General features: G+C 38.3%; 1 protein-coding gene across 7 annotated transcripts in view; it reads right to left on the bottom strand.

Annotated features, from left to right (window-relative positions):
- The window catches only part of LOC141492535 (phosphatidylcholine translocator ABCB4), a 112,898-nt gene that overhangs the window by 39,634 nt on the left and 55,593 nt on the right, over positions 1–17,671 (bottom strand). For all 7 annotated transcript variants that reach the window (XM_074192900.1, XM_074192902.1, XM_074192907.1 and 4 more), the window contains 6 exons: positions 17,173–17,283; positions 16,831–16,956; positions 15,442–15,645; positions 13,991–14,161; positions 10,194–10,355; positions 2,624–2,797 (listed from right to left, as the gene is read on the bottom strand). In XM_074192900.1, the coding sequence (XP_074049001.1) occupies positions 2,624–2,797; positions 10,194–10,355; positions 13,991–14,161; positions 15,442–15,645; positions 16,831–16,956; positions 17,173–17,283 (948 nt within the window). The remainder of the gene's footprint in view (positions 1–2,623; positions 2,798–10,193; positions 10,356–13,990; positions 14,162–15,441; positions 15,646–16,830; positions 16,957–17,172; positions 17,284–17,671) is intronic.

Genomic DNA, 17,671 nt, shown 5'->3' with positions numbered 1-17,671 from the left:
AGGCTTGGAGTTTGTGAGTAAAAGGGCCATTTGCATGAAGGACCATCTGCCACAGAAGGAAAAAAGCCAGTTTACACATTTTTCCTGAGGAAGGGAGGGACAATTATTTTAACACAACAAAATGCTGTTGCCACAGGAATGGTAGAATTGCAAACTTAGGTGAGATGGAAATGACTGCCAATATCTGTAGCTCCATTTGTTAGGGATGAGGGAAAAGAAGCAACAATGACTCTGCTCTTGGGATATTTAAATCATATACAAAGTATGGACTTCTATGTTCAGTTTCAGGAAATAATAGTTGAAATCTGATTGTTCTTATGACTCTTTTATGACTTTTTTTGGTTATATTTTGTTGTAAGAGGTAACGCCTGTTGAAATTTTTAAAGTCACCTAAGTCACCTAAAGAACACCTAATTGTGTTCTAATTGTTTGTAAGGATTCTAAAAGCAATAATTTATATTTATGATCATTTTTAAACATGGTTAATAACAACATATATTTTGCTATAGAATTTTATTTTATAAAGCCTGGTTCTAGAGGCAATTGGCATTATTTTTTTAATCACAAGTTTTTATTTCATTTTTAAGCAAAGTCCTTTTGTGCAACAATAGAATGAGTTGTTAGTTTTTCTGTAATAATATATTATTGCTGCTACTGTTAGATTACAGCCACCATATAGAAAGTTTAGAGCTAAACATCTGTCTGATTAGAGGAAATTGTTAGTAAAGATTTCATGAAATTGAAAAATTGTTCTTCTATTTGAATCCATCTGGGTATTGAAACTTAGATTGGACAGTGCCTATGAGGCCAACAACCCTAGGGGATTTGGACATGGATATTGTGGATGACAGACCCACTGGGAGAGGTTGGGAAGGCAATTGTTCAACAAGGTTTAAGGTTGTACTTTTCTTTCTAACTTGGTTTCTCAAATGTGATATTTTGAAATATCTCACCTGACAAATTTAAAATCTGGTTCAAGGCATTTAGTCATTCACATAGCCTTACCTGGAACCTGATATTTAAATAAAAAGGAAAGCTTTCCTTTCCTATATCCTTGATCTTTGTGGTAAATTCTTATGATCATGTCAATTGATCAGTACAAAAAAATATGCTTACAGCTATCTAATTCTAATAGCCAGATGGTATTGACATCTGTTAACAGCTATACATTCCTGTGAGAATTAAGATCTTTTAACTTTTCAAAATGCTAAGGGAATATTTAAGTAAGTATGATAAAGTTTTTGTGACTTCAGGATATCTATCATAACTGTTTCAAATTCTGTTTTAAGGAAAGGAATAGGGGTGGCTAAGTGGCACAGTGAATAGAGCACTGGCCCTGGAATCAGGCGTACCTGAGTTCAAATCTGACCTCAGACACTTAATCATTACCTAGCTGTGTGGTCTTGGGAAAGCCACTTAACCCCATTTGCCTTGCAAAAAACCTAAAAAAAAAAAACAATGCACCTTTCTTACTGAAGGACTTCATTCCAATACAGAATTGTTAAGATTAATGATCAAGTCATCCTAAGAATTTGAGTAGGGAAAGGACATGAAAGAGGGTATAGGGGAAGGAAGAAATCAGTCCCAGAATATGACTAAGAACAAGAGGTTTATGCAGCATTCTGTCTAGCTGGGGTCCAGAAAAACATTGGCTGTCCATGTAGGTTGGATTATGGTCTCCATGGACTTTTTGGACGATAGGGACCATTTGTTTGTTCAACCTCTCAAAAGTAGCTGCTTTTCCTGGTTTGCCCCACCTACCTGGGGTGTGGTTCACTAATGATCCCCAGAGTCTCAGTTCGAAAGATCTTTGCTTTGTTTTAATAACACAATCCAAATCTCCATGGAGAATTTCAAAGAATATACCTTTTTTTTTGCTATGTCTAAAGTTTTTAATGTAATTAATAAGTTCTCTGAATAGTTTCTTCCAAAGGAGTCCCTATGACACCTGTTTACAATCCAATATAAAGGAATATATTATTATACATATTATTATTAATAGTAACAGTTCAATGTTGATTTTATTCCCAAGGTACAAAGTGAAATGGGAAGATCTGGCATACAAGACATAAACATAAATGGTGTGTTTTCTGTGTCTGAACTTTCAGAAAATTTTTTTAAATTTTAAAAAGATAAAAGGTAGCTCTAGGTTACAGAGTTAGGAGTCCATCAATTTATTTGAAAATAAAATTTTACTTAATTTTAGTAACAATTAAATCTTATAATTTGCTAAGATTTTTGGGATACCTTGATTCTTGATAATTGTATTTCAGTATAATTGATTGCCTTTTTTAAATCCCATGTATTATATTTTAGGCGTGTCCACAGGCTTCACCAGGGTCCAAAGTATACTTGACAACAAAAAGATTAAGACCAGCTGAGCTAAAAGTTACTGAGGCCAAAGGTCTCTACGAATAGTGCCCTCATTATATTTTTTTAAGGTTTTTTGGGGGTTTTTTGTAAGGCAAAGTGGCTTGCCCAAGGCCACAAAGCTAGGTAATTATTAAGTGGCTGAAGTCACATTTGAACTCAGGTCCTCCTGATTCTAGGGCTGGCACTCTATCCACTGAGCCACCTAGCTGCCCCGCCTCATTATACTTTTAATTGGAATTTACACACTCACAAGCTCTTCCGGAGCTACATCAAAGCTATTCTGATGCTTTCGAGAATTTCTAAAACTTTTGTGTGTGGAACTCCTAAAAAGGCGAGATTTCAGGCCATTTGGTGCCATTCCAGTGGTGTTCTCATCTTTTAATTCAACTTCAAATTCTTCTGATTGAATCTGGTTTCCTGATGTCTGAAAGAAATACAAAGTAGAATTATAAAAGGGTTTTAGTTGGAGAATCTTGGATTTGTAAATGTAATTAAATTCCAGATTGAGAGACCTAAAGTTTGGAGGTTATGTGGTTAGTGGGAAGACCTATACATATTAGAGTGAGAACACTGGCATCCTAATATAGGCTGTGCTCCAATCATTTGGGGAAGTTACTTAACTTGTCCAAGTTTTAATTACTCCTCAGATAAAATGGGGACAAAAGTATATGCCACACGGTAGGTTCAAATCATACCTCATGACCACACCTAAATCACGTGCAAATAAATCTCTAATACTTCTGAGGCTCGCTTTCCTCATCTGAAAAAGGAGACTAATAACATCTATAATTTCAATCTCACAGGGATGTTGTAAGAACCAATTTAAATAATATAGGTAAAATGCTTTTTAATTATTAAAATACTCTGCCAAAGTCAGCCTAATAGTAAATGAATGTATGAATGAATGAAATAGCATTTATTAATTACTACTTTGTAACCATTAAATGCTTACTTATATAAGCATTAGATGCTAATTCAAATAGTGAAACAGTCCTTATTCCAAAGATGTTTACAACAAAAATAAGTCATTTATATAATAATAATGATAATAATAATAATAATAATAACAACAATAATAATAGTTGATTCAGGAGAGCAGTCTGGAACTATGTCCAAAGAGCATTTCCTTTGACCTAGCAATACCAATAGTAGGTCTGTATCCCAAAGAAATCATTAAAAAAAATGGGAAAAGTCTCAGATGTTCAAAAATATTTATAGCAGCTCTTTTTGTAGAATTGTAGAATTGAAATTGCCTGAAACAATGAAAATGTCTGAACAAGTTATTATATAGGAATGCTATGGAATACTATTATTCCATGAGAAATCACAAATGGTAAGATTTAAATGGGGGGGGGGGCGGAGCCAAGATGGCGACAAGAAAGGATCCAGCCTTAGGTGCTCTTTGATAAAACTTCTAAACTAAGACTCTAACTAAACTTTCGAGGGACAGAACCCACAAAGGGACTCAGAGAGGCAGTTCTCCTACCCTGGGAAAGAGCAGAAAGGCTCTGCTCCCCGGGTCGGAGGGGTGGCCCGCCAGAGGGGTGGCCAGCCAGAGGTAAAGAACTTCAACCTCTGGAGGCAGCCTCAGGGCACTGGGAGCCTCAGCTCACAGCAGCGGGGGAGACTCCTGAGCTACACCCCGGAGAGCACTGGGCACAAAGTGGGAGAACAAGGAGGGACCTCTGCCAGAGCGAGCACGTGGAGCCCAGCCCTCAGGGCACACAGGGAGCAGCTTGGTCTTTCTGCAGCCCAGATCCGGAAACAGAAGCAGGCAGAGCAGGTAAGCAGGAACCCCCAGGGCATGAGCCCATTTAGCTGAGGGAGGGGAGAGAAGAGAGAGAGACTGCCAAGCTCTGTCCTCTGCCTCTGGAACAGGACTCTGGGGCTCTGACCACATTCAGATCCTGATCGCAGTCTAGGCCCCCCCATAGAACAGCAGCCCCCCCACCTCAGCCCCATGGTAGAGGGGGGCGCTTATGGTCATTCACAGACCAGGAGGGAGGACAGAGCCTCACACACTGAGACCCTTGTGGGAGTGTCCCAAAAGCTCAGGAAGCACCCCAAAAACAGCCCCAGGCTGGGAAAATGAGCAAGCAGAGAAATAAGAGGAACACTATTGAGAAATATTTTGCAAATGAGCCCAAGAAGGATCAAAATACTCAGTCTGAAGATGAGGAAGCACAAGGTCCTGCATCTAAAGACTCCAAGAAAAACAGAAATTGGGCTCAGGCTATGACAGAGCTCAAAAAAGACTTTGAAAATCAAATGAAGGAGTTAGAAGAAAAACTGGGAAAAGAAAGGAGAGAGATGCAGGAAAAACATGAAAATGAAGTCAGCAGCTTAGTCAAGGAAATCCAAAAAAAATGCTGAAGAAAATATCATGCTAAAAACCAGCTTAGGTCAAATGGATAAAACAGTTCAAAAAGTTCTTGAGGAGAAGAATGATTTAAAAAGAAAAATTGGCTAGATGGAAAAAGAGATAAGAAAACTCTCTGAGGAGAACAAATCCTTCAGACAAAGAATAGAATTCAGGGAAATTGATGAATTTACCAGAAATCAGGAATCAATACTTCAAAACCAAAAAAAAAATGAAAAATTAGAAGAAAATGTGAAATATCTCATTGAAAAAACAACTGATATGGAAAACAGATTTAGGAAAGATAATTTAAAAATTATTGGAATACCTGAAAGTCATGATCAGGAAAAGAGCCTTGACATCATTTTCAAAGAATTACTACAGGAAAATTGCCCTGATATTCTAGAAGCAGAGGGCAAAATAGAAATGGAGAGAATCCACCGATCCCCCTGAGAAAGAGATCCCAAAAAACCAACCCCTAGGAATATTATAGCCAAGTTCCAGAACTCCCAAGTCAAAGAGAAAATATTATAAGCAGCCAGAAGGACACAGTTCAAATATCGTGGAGCTGCAGTCAGGATCTCACAGGACTTAGCAGCAACTACATTGGAAGCTCGTAGGGCTTGGAATACAATATACTGGAAGGCAAAAGAGCTTAGAATGCAGCCAAGAATGAACTACCCAGCAAGGCTGAATGTCCTCTTCCAGGGAAAAAGATGGACTTTCAATTAACCAGCGGAATTTCAAAGGTTCCTTCTGGAATGGCCAGAGCTGAACAGAAGGTTTGATCTTCAGATACAGGACTCAGGTGAAGCATGGAGATTGGAGGAGAGGGGGGAAATATGAGGGACTTAATGAGGATGAACTGCATGTATTCCTGCATAGAAAAATGACACTGATAATACTCATATGAACCTTCTCAGTTAATAGAGCAGGTAGAGAGAGCTTTTATAGTTGAAGCACAGGAAAAAGCTGAATTTGAAGATAAAATATGGTGTAAAAATGGAGTCAATAGGAAAAAAAGGGAAATGTAATGGGAGAAAGAAAAAGGAGAGGGGGAATAGGCCAAGATATTTCATATAATAAGATTTTTCTTTATTACAATGAGCTATTGCAATGATATGGAAGGGGAGAGGCAAGGGGGAATGAGGGAACCTTTGCTCTCATCAGAGGTGACTAGGAGAGGAAACAGCATATATACTCAAGGGGTATACACATCTAGAGTAAGAAGGAGGGGGGAGCAGGGGGAAGGGGTGGGGATGTGAAAAAAGGAGGAGAGGATGGACCATGGGGGGACAGTGGTCAGATATAACACATTTTCTTTTTTACTTCTTGCAAGGGGCTGGGATTGGAAGGCCTGTCCAGGATCATAGGGACGGGTGAATCTGGGCCTAAGGGGTGGTATGGGGGCTAGGGGTCTCTTGTCCCCAGGGCCAGGGATCTGTCTGCTGCACCACTCAGCTACTCTACAGCAGAGTCAGAGTGAAAGGAGAGGGAAAATATAGTATATGGTAGTCGAGAAATAAGAAAGGAGGGAGTTGCGATCAGCAATGGCAACGTTGGAAAAATATGGAAGTGACTTTTGCGATGGACTTACCATAAAGAATGTGATCCACCCGTGACAAAGTCGTTGGTGTTGGAACAAAGACTGAAGCACATTTTTTATTATTATTATTATTTGGGGGAGAGTACAGGGCAAATGGGGCTGGGTGGCCTGCCTGGGGCCACATAGCAGGGGTGATCTTTGGGTGTCTGAGGCTGGATTTGGACCTGGGTGCTCCTGGCTCAAGGGCTAATACTCTGTCCACCACCCAGCCACCCCTACTATTATTACTATTTTATTTTATTTTGGGTCTTTGTTTTTCTTCTTTTTGGTTTTTGCAGGGCAGTGGGGATCCGGTGTCTTGCATGTCACACAGCTGGGTGATTGTTGGGTCTACAGGGCTGGATGTGGGCTCAGGTGCTCATGGCTCCAGGGCTGGTCCTTCGTCCATTGCGCCACCTGGCCATACCTACAATTATTACTATTTTTTTAATTTTAATTTTTTTTCCTCTCCTCTTTACTTTTTCACTCAAGCAAGTCTATATTCATGGGGGGTATTTCGTTTATTCTTAAACAAGAATATTTTATTAATGTAAAAAAACATTTGTACAAAATGAGAATAAAAAAATAAAATTCAATTAAAAAAAGAATTAAATGAATTAATGTTGAGTGAAGTGAACAGAAACAAGAGTACATTGTACACACTAACAACCTTGTTGTGAGATGATCAACTGAGATGGATATAGCTCCTCTCAGCAGTTCAGAGGTCAAGAATGACCCTGAGAGACCTGTTATGGACAAAGTCATACATATCCAGAGGGAAAAACCATGGTGTCTGAATGTTCACTATTTTAAAACTTCTTTTAGTTTTTCCTTCCTTTCACATGTTTTTTTCCTTTCCTCTTAGTACTAATTCCCCTTTCACAACATGCCTATTATATAAATATATTAAATACAAATGTACATGTATAACTTTTACTAGATTATTCACTGTCATGGGGGGGAGGAAGGGAAAGTGGTAGAAAAATGAGGAACTCATGAATTTGCAAATGAATGAATGTTAAAAAAACTATCACTGCATGTAATTAGAAAAACAAAATAAAACTTCAATTAAAAATAATAACAATGGCTGGCTGACAATAAGATTTGTGGAAAGTTTTTAGGTACATTAATTTCATTTGATCTATATAACAACCTATGATTATCCCCAATTTACAGAGAGATTAAGTGATTTGCCCAGAGCCATATGACAAGTTTCTGAGGTGGAATTTGGATTCCATTTTTGTTGACTACAGATCCAGCATGTATAAATCACCATATTAGGTTTGCAAAGCTGAAAATAATACTATAAGGAACAAAGGAGGAAATTAATATATGTGGAAGCAAGCACTAGACAAGGTGATTCCCACCCCCCCCCACTTCAGCCCATTGATTTTCCTGGTTTCTTTCAGAACTCAGGCCCAATCCTGCCTTCTGTAAGAGAAGTTTCCTGCCTTCCTCCAATTTGACTCCATTCTTCCTTCCGAGATTACCTAGCAATTATCATTTTTTTTTTTTTTTTTTAGTTTTTGCAAGGCAATAGGCTTAAGTGGCTTGCCAAAGGCCACATAGCTAGGGAATTATTAAGTGTCTGAGACCGGATTTGGACTCAGGTACTCCTGACTCCAGGGCCAGTACTCTATCCACTGTGCCACCTAGCCGCCCCCACAATTATTCTTTATATATGTCAATATGATCGTAGTTATTTGAATATTGCAATCTCCATTGGGATATGAGGTTGTTGAATGTACAGATTGGGTTTCTGCCTTTCTTTACTAGAACAAAGTCTGACATATGGGAAGTGACTGAAAGAAATCTACTGAGGGTGACCCAATTCCAGTAATATGTTTGTGCTAAACTGGGCACTGAAAACGAAGATAAAAATGAATAAAGGCACTGACATTTTCTCAATATGCAGTGGTTGATTCCAAATTTAATTTCAGAAAGTACCAAATGACAACAACTAATACAAGAATAGAAAGGTTTTAAAAAATATCTTTGGTGCACTGGAAGTCTTGATAAGTCATTTTTCAAACTGTCAGGTGCTTTTAGGAAAGTTCTGAAGTTCCAAAGTTCTAAAAACATATCCCACAGCTGTCATGAAGTCAAAAAGTTAGGCTTTGTTTGGGATTATTTTCACAAAAGTATTTCCCTCTGTGGGGAAAAACTGAACCACAGTCACCACCCAGGGGATGTCATGGGTATTGCTTTGCACACCTAGATAAGGAAAGAGACCAGAAAAGCTCTGAACTGAGTCTTTATTAGCTTTTCATGAATCTTCAGTAACTTCTCTAAAAATACACCATCACTCTTGTAATCTTCTGACAGCATAAAATAGTAGCATTAATGACATCAATAACTTGAAGATGTGCAAAGCACTGAAATATCACATGTTTTGTTAAGTCATTTTAAAGGGAAAAAACCTGAGGCTAAAAGAGAGACTTAGTCCATACTCTTGACAACACAGGTCCAGTCCTAACATACCATGTATTATAGTTTTCTGGTTGGTGTCTTCATCAATAAAGATTGCAGTTTTCAGCAATAGGACTCTGTCTTATCTACACTTTCTATTTTCCCTCTTCCTCCTTACCTCACACAGACCAGCAGATCAAATGAGATAACATTTACAAAGTTTTTATAAGCATGAGAACACTATAGAAATGTAAACTATTATTACATCAATAGTTGATTACATTGTAAATGATCCCACTTCATTTTAGGCTTAGCCAAGGGTGACCCATACTTTTTTTTCTTTTTAGTTTTTGCAAGGCAATGGGATTAAGTGACTTGCCCAAGGCCACACAACTAGGTAATTTTAAGTGTCTGGGGTCAAATTTGAACTCAGGTCCTCCAGACTCCAGGGCCAGTGCTCTATCCACTGTACCACCTAGCTGCCCCCGACTCATACTTTTATATACATCTATGCGGTATGTGGATGTATATGCAGGTTTCTTCCTAGAACTGGGATTTCATCAGGTAAGGAAATCCTCTCTACTAATACAGAATGAATACTTGTACTACAAATTAGAGTCATAGAGACTTGCCTTGGGCACTGAGAGAGGATGTATCTTTTTGAATTTTTTTTTTTTAGGTTTGTATTTTTTTTTTTTTTTTGCAAGGCAATGGGGTTAAGTGGCTTGCCCAAGGCCACACAGTTAGGTAATTGTTAAGTGTCTGAGGCCACTTTTGAACTTAGGTACTCCTGACTCCAGGGCCGGTGCTCTATCCACTGCACCACCTAGCCACCCCTCTTTTTGAATCTTTATTTGTCAAAAGCCCCACTTGAGTCTTCCTGGTTCTGAGACTGGTCTTCTATCTCCTAAACACACAAGTATATAAATAAAGTTTTTACTTTTGGAGAAAAACTTGCTTTTCCTTCAACTCTCCTTCACTCACTGTCTTCAGTGAATTGTTATCTCTTGGGGTAGTTAAGTACCATAGTGGGGAGAATGCTGAACATGAAGTCTAGAAGGTCTGAATTCAGGTCTAGCCTCAGGCATGTTTGACCCTGCACAAGTCTGCCCTCTGACTGCCTCAATTTCCTCATTTGCAAAATAGGGATAATAATAGTTTTTACCTCCCTGTGTTGTTGGGGATTAAATGAGATATTTTTAAAGTGTTTGCATACCTTAAAATATTATATAAATGCTAATTATTGTTATTTTTAATCATCTTAGGTATTTCTGCAACTATTTCAATCAAGCTGTACAATTGTTAAAGTTTCTTCATCTTTTCTTTTTTCGAGGTATCGTTTCCCAGTAAGGCACATCTGCCAAATATTAGTTGGATTAATTCTAAAGGCACAGGGCTCCTGGTTCTAGAATCAATTACAGAGTGCTTTAGAGAAAGCAAGAAGGGGAGTGACTTGAAGAGAAATACCTGCATGTTAACGAGTTTGAAGTAAACCCCTTCCCTCTTCATCAGTTCACTATGGCTCCCTTGTTCTGTAATGACTCCATCCTCAAAACCAGCTATGATGTCTGCATTTCGGATTGTGGACAAACGATGGGCTATCACAATGGTGGTTCGACCTTCTCTTGCCTGGGAAAAGAAAAGAGAGGAAGAGAAAGAAGAGGGGTGCATGGGATGGAGGAACATTACAGGAATGAAAGGTTCACTTTGTACGAGAGTAATAACTACCGAAAATATTGTTTGTCCCATATCATAATGGATAGAAACTCAGAAGTTCCCGGTTCTGCTTATTTATTCCTTACTTTATAACAAATGCTTCTAATAAACCTATTCATAAAATCACAGAATTCACAACTGTAAAAGACCTAGTAGACAGAGGACAGTTTCTGATGTCAGAGAAGCCAGGTTCAGATTCTGATGATGACTTCCTATGTGATACTAGGCTAGTGATTTAACAGTTTCCTTATTTATAAAATGAGGGAGGTCATACTACAGTCTCAGGTCTTTTCCCACTCTGGTTCTATGATTCTCCAATCTAGTCCAATCTCCTCATTTTACATCCTAGAAAACTGAGACTCAGAGGGGCTAAATACTTGCTTAAGATTAGCCACTTGGCCCTCTGGCTCAAAGTGAAAGCTCAAAATAAGCTTTAGGTTCCAATGCGACGGGGTATACAACCTATTGTATAGTCTTTTCCAAATAGGTTTGTTAGAAATGGGTTTGGAATCTGGAAATAAGTTTGTAGCTATGGGACCAAGAACAAATCATTTCATCTACTTGGGCTGTGGCTCCCTCATCTGTAAAATAAAGATGAGAAGAGAAATACCTGCATGTTAACGAGTTTGAAGTAAACCCCTTCCCTCTTCATCAGCTCACTATGGCTTCTTTGTTCTGCCCATCTCACAAGGTTGTTGTGAAGAAAGCTATTTGTGAACTTTAAAGCACTATTGAAATGTAATTCATTATTCTAGAGCTTGGGCATAGTTAGGCATCAGTGGTACCTGCAGATAGAGCTAATCATTTCTTCAAAAAGTTTCTCAAGTATTGTCTACTATTTGGTGAGACTCCTGAATTCTACCACTAAGAGACACAGTGGTAACAATTAATCACCCTCTCCATGCAAACTCTCAGTCCTTGCAGAACATTTATTTTTAAGAACTGCATTCTAACAGGATAATATTATTGCTCCAAAAAATACTAAGTGAATAGCTAAGAGAACTGATTTACCAGAGGAGGTTATTGACAGCACCTGACCCTATTCATCCTTTTTTGCCTTCTGAAGATTATTTCTTCTCTCAGTTTTGTTTTTTTGGGGATTTTTTAGGCTTTTTTAAAGGCACCAGTGCTCTATTCACTGTGCCACCTAGCCGCCCCTCTTCTCTCACTTTTTGAGAAACTGGTAACTATCTGTCCATATCTCAAGTCTTCTTTGCTGGATCTTTATCCATATCAAATCCACTAACTGAGGGGATCTCCCACATGTCTGTCCTGAGCCCTTTCCACTCTGACCTCTATACAATGTTGCACGGTAATCCCATCAATTCTATTGGTTTGACTATCTCTATGCAGCTGATTCTGAAATCTATATATATGTAGCCCTACCTACTAAGCTCCAACTGCTTTACAGATATTTTGAACTGAAGTTCCTTCAGGTAACTCAAATTCAACCTGTCTAAAATGGACCTCATTATCTTTCCCCCTCTTTTGAGTCTCCCTATTTCTATTAAGGGCATACCATCCTTCCAGTCACCCAGGCTCACAGCCCGACTTTCATTCACCCCATATTTCAAATCTTTTGGCAAATACCATTGTTTCCTCTTTCACATCTCTTGTCTATGTCCCCATCTCTCTCCTCACACACACACACACACAGATACTATCTTTTTTTTTTTTGGTAAGGCAATGGGGTTAAGTGGCTTGCCCAAGGCCACACAGCTAGGTAATTATTAAATATCTGAGACCGGATTTGAACCCAGGTACTCCTGACTCCAGGGCTGGTGCTTTATCCACTACGCCACCTAGCCGCCCCCCAGATACTATCTTAATACAAGCCCCCATCATTTCTCACCTTTGTCTGTTGTAATAGGTTTCTGTTAGGTCACTTTGCCTCAAGTCTCTCCCCTTTCCAATCCATAATCCATCCTCAATTTAGCTTTCAACATCATTTCTTTAAAGTCCATGCAACCTTCCTAAAGAGACCTCAAGTGGTTCAAATGTAAAGGACTCCATTTCTTATGTAAAACTCCTTATAAGCCTCCTACCTTGCCAGTTGTACTTTGCATCCTTCCATGTCAGCTGGCTTGGCTGTGTTATTGCATATGATCCTCTATTTCTTGCCTCTGGATCTTTACTGGGACTGGTGCTTCCCCCCATCCCTTTCTCCTGGATTCTTTCTTCAAATCTCACTTGCCGCAGGATCCCTTTTCCATTCACCCTAGTTGGTTGGCATTTTGTTCTCTAAGGTCATTGTACATCTACTCTGCAGGTATCTTTTCTGTACCTGTTTGTTTGTTTATTTATTTATTTAATATCTCTGACTTTAGAATAATTTCTATTGCTAGCATTTATATAGTTCTCTAAGGTTTATAAAGAGCTTGCAAAGATTTTCTCACTTCATCCTCACAATAACTCTAGGAGGTAGTGGCTATTACCATCCTCATATGAGGAAACTTGAGGCAGGCAGCCATTAAGTGACTTGCTCAGGGTCACACAGCTATTAAATGTTTAAAGTAGGACTTGAATTCAGTTCTTCCTAACTCTAGGTCCAGTATTTTATCTAGTATAACACCTTGAAATAAGGAACTGTTTCTTTATTTGGATTTCCAGATGTTAGCACTAAGTGCTTAATGAATATGTGTTGACTGACATTTTAGTGCAATAGCATATCTAACAAAGGTTACTATTTTTTTTATGCAATCAATAGTGATCCTCTCCACAAGCTGGCTGGTAAATGTTTAACAACAGTTCTCAGAGTGAGGAAAGGATTATAAGCACACTTTTAAATTTAATCTATTACATTTTCTCCATTACTTTCTTAATTTTTGGCATTGTGATGCTTGCAATGCAAATTTAACAGTTGGTTCTCCCTGGCAGGTTCCAGCTGATTTAAAGCCCTTGCTTAAGTATTTCCTAAAATCATTTCTAGAGTAAAATCGAAGGAATCACAATGACAAGTGAGGAGGATGCTTTTCCTCTTGACAGCTGTAGAAGGAGGAGACCATGCAATCATTTCTGTCTCTCCAACTCAACTAGCTATGTGAAACCAGGCTTCAGTGTCTTCAGAATGGGTTGGCCTGAATGGTCCTCAAGATTTCTTCTGGTTTGTAAGTGTGATTGTTTAATCCATTTCACCAAAGTCTTTTTAAAGGTACAGCCCTATTTGAAAGAGATTGGCACTGAATCTCTTATGACATCATTCTTTTCCATTTTGATTTTGACAGTAATCTTGGGATATAGACCCTCAAAGTTCCATTAATAAATAGCCTAGGGGAATGCTGAAAGTGAATAGAACCCTCCATCCACAGCCTTAACCTTACTGCTTGGTCATATCAACTGACAAAATGAGTCCTATATCCTATTCATCTTCAATTTTCAAAACACCAAGCTTATACAGAGACAGAATGGAGGAATAAATGGAGGATCAGGAGTCCATTTTTTCCTTGCTTCACTAGCTCACTAGTCCAGATTTGGAAATTGGGGTTGTCTTTTTTTTCCCTACAGAGTAGTTTATGATTCTTATCTTGCATTCTTTGGGATGCACTGACCTTATCCAGGGCCGCTTGTACTTCATATTCACTCTCAGTATCCAAGGCTGATGTTGCCTCATCAAGCAGAAGGATCTTGGGATTCCGAACCAGAGCTCGAGCAATAGCTATTCTCTGTTTCTGACCTCCACTCAGCTGGGCTCCTCTTTCTCCAACCAGAGTGTCAAATTTCTGTTAAAATAGAGAACAGCTGAAGGAGCAGCAAGGTGGTACAAGGGAAATTGTTTTGGACTTAGAGTCAGGAAGCCCTGAGTTCAAATCCTATCTGTATCGTTGAACAAGTCATTTCTCTCAGTCTCAATTTTCTCATCTATATAATAGGGATAAGAATAGCCCCTACCTCCCAGGGTTGTTTTGAAAAGCAAATGTAAGCAAAACTACAGGGTTTAGGGACACCCCGTTTGTGAAGCTATTTGGAAATTTCGAAGGAGAAGTTAGTTTATTGTAGTGTACTAGAAAAAGCATTGCGCTGAGAGATAGAGGTTCAAGATATATACTATGACCTCCACATCTGTAAGTTGCAGGGGAAGTGCCAACATGTATTGGTGGAAGAAGTTTCCTCATCCAGGATTGCTATAGCAATGAAATCACAGGTCTAGGTCCTATTCCTGTCACTTATAAAAGATTAATGGAGCAAGATCAGGTCTATCATTCTGTACTATGTGAGGTCAGGGAAGTGTGCCTTAAACTTTGGCCAGATTAGCTATGTTGATTTATTTAGCAAGAAATTTCTATCCTCTGAAGAGAATACCAAGTAATACATTTTTATTTTAAAATAAATAAATTTCATTTTAAATACAGATTTTTAAAAATTACAGTTCAAGGTCTTGTTTAACTGTCTTTAGAGACTGCACATTTTGGGGTGGAGGAAATAGAATCTGGGAGTTGATTGGGAAGGGTTTGGTTGATCAAAACAAAATGTATCTTTTTTTTTTTTGCCAGGCAATGGTGTTAAGTAACTTGCCCAAGGTCATACAAACAAGTATTAAGTGTTTGAGGTCAGTTTTGAACTCAGGTCCTCTTAACTCCAGGGCCCTATCCACTGAGCCACCTAGCTGACCCAAAATGTGTCTTTTTCTAATGCCTAGCTTTTACAAAGAACTTTAGGGTTTGCAGTCCCCTTTAAAAATATTTAATTTAATCCTCACAAGCACCCTGGGAAGTAAAGATATTATAATAATAGCTAACATATATCACATTTAGCTAAGCACATTTCAAATATTATTATCTCATTAGATTTTCCCAACAACCTTGCAGAGTGAGTGTGATGGTTATTCCCTTTTCACAGATGAGGAAACTGAGGCAGACAGAGGTAAAGCATCTTGTCTAGGTTAACAGTAACTGTCTAGAAAGTTTCCAAGTGAATTGGAACTTAGGTCTTCCTGACTCAAGGACTTGCCCCTAAATGAATAAATCCATTTTCAGAATGACTATGTCACCCATCCCTTTACCTCTGGTAGTTTCATGATGAACTCATAGGCATTGGCATCTTTGACAGCTTTCTTGACCTCATCCATAGTGGCATCCTCCTTGCCATAGCGAATGTTTTCAGCAATCGTGGTGGCAAACAGTACTGGCTCCTGACTCACAACGCCAATTATTTCCCTCAGATACCTTACATTTAGAGTTCGAATATCTTGCCCATCAATGTTGATCTGAAAAAAAGGAAAACGCTCCCATCCAAGACTTGAAATTGGCAACTGAGAATTGCGAGCTCTAAAAGAGGCACAATGACCACCATCATTCAGTTTGGGTCAGGTCAATGTTTTTCAGTGAAAATAATACAAGGGAGAACATTTTCAAGAAAGAAAAGGTCTTTCTTAGGGAATTCTGTTATTTTTTTTCTAGTTAGGAAGTGAACAAAAGCAACAATAGAAATCAAGTTGTGTCTAGCTTGTTCAATTAATTTCTATGATCTGAACTTAGAAGGTCATCTTTACTGTCCCTTTAAATATTCACAATATTAAAGAGAGCTGAGGATTCTATCACCGGAGATGTCTAGGTACTATCAGCATTGCCATCAAACTGCCTACAAACTTTGCCCAGATATCCACTAGCCAGAGGAAGCAGGTTTTCCCAGGCAGTGTGATTAGCAAGGTGAGATAGAGAGTTGAACTAGTATGTCTAGGAAACTGAAACAAGATTCTACAGCTTTTGAAAGTCTTGGGTAAATAATTTATGTAGCATATTGCCAGTCATTGTCATTTGTTTCTGACTCTTCATGACCCCATTTGGGGTTTTCTTGGGAAAGATACTGGAGTGTATTTGCTATTTCTTTCTCCAGCTCATTTTACAGTTGAGGAAATTGAGGTAAATAAGATTAAATGACTTGCACATAGGTAGCTGGAGTTGAACTCAGTTTTTTCTTGATTTCAGGCTTCTATCCATTCTATCCACTGCATCACTCAATCTATCCAATTTATGTAGCAGTTTGAAAAATTTTTTTTACAAATATTATCTCATTTTAGCTTCAGAACCACCTTGAGAGATAGGTGCTATTAACACTTTTTTTTTTACAGATGAAAAAACTGAAGCACAAGAGGTTAAGTAAGTTGTCCATGGTCATATAGTTACTAAGTGTCAAAGGCACTATTTAAACTTGAAGCACAAGAGGTTAAGGAAGTTGTCTGTGGTCATATAATTGCTGTGTCCAAGCAAGATTTGAGCTTGGTTCTTCCTGACTACATCCAGTACTCTGTCCATGAAGACACTTAGCTGCCACAACTATAAAATGAAATAAATCTACTGATTGCACTATTACAAGATAATTATATTTGGTGTTCATTGTCACTGTAGAAAAGTGATTTTGTCAATAGGGAAACCTCATTCAGGCGTCTTACCGTGCCCTCCAGAGGGTCATACAGTCTCTGTATCAACTGAACAGTTGTACTTTTTCCGCAGCCACTATTACCAACCAGGGCTACTGTTTGTCCACTGTTAACCTTGAGATTGAGTCCCTTTAAAATCTATACAAGAAAAAGGAACATCTATTACATCACTCCAATATTCAACCCAGCAGACCTGAATTTCTAAAAACAAGAAACAAGTGAATTGTTAAAAAACAAAACAAAACAACTGTTCCATGTGTCCAAAAACAACTCGAAATATTTAACATAATTATACCCACACAATTAAGCAATAAGTTCTTAGATAGAAATGTTTCTTCATTTGACTTACAGTACCTTGACATCTGCTCGGGAAGGATAAGAGAAATGAACATTTCTGAACTCCAGATTCCCTTTGATGTGGTCTGGTTTATGGCCGGTCTCAGAAAAACTGTCAATTTTAGGATTCTAGGTAAAATAAATACCACAGGAAAATGCATTGATTATTTTCATACAGAAGACTGCTCTTCTTTTTTCCTAAACCCAGCTGAACTCTCTGAATGAAGCACAATGTCATAGCACCTTCATTGTAGGTCAAACATCCAAACTAAGAGTAGCCACTCTATTCACAACTGTTTGCTTGAGATAGTGTGGTGTAGTGATTTTCCTGAAATGCAGGTCTGACCATATCTCCTTCCCCCATTAGTTCTTTTTTACCTCCAGCATCACATATAAAATCTTTTATTTGATGTCCACAGCATTTTATAATCTAGTCCCTTCTTACTTCATCAATCTTTTTTAAATTAAATTTTATTTTCTTTTAAAAAATTTATTTTAAACATTCTTTTCTTTCAAT

Source organism: Macrotis lagotis, chromosome 7 (genome assembly GCF_037893015.1).
Source record: "Macrotis lagotis isolate mMagLag1 chromosome 7, bilby.v1.9.chrom.fasta, whole genome shotgun sequence".
NCBI lineage: Eukaryota > Metazoa > Chordata > Mammalia > Peramelemorphia > Peramelidae > Macrotis > Macrotis lagotis.
The sequence above is the reverse complement of the archived record's forward strand: the minus strand, read 5'-3'. Positions and strand labels throughout refer to the sequence as shown.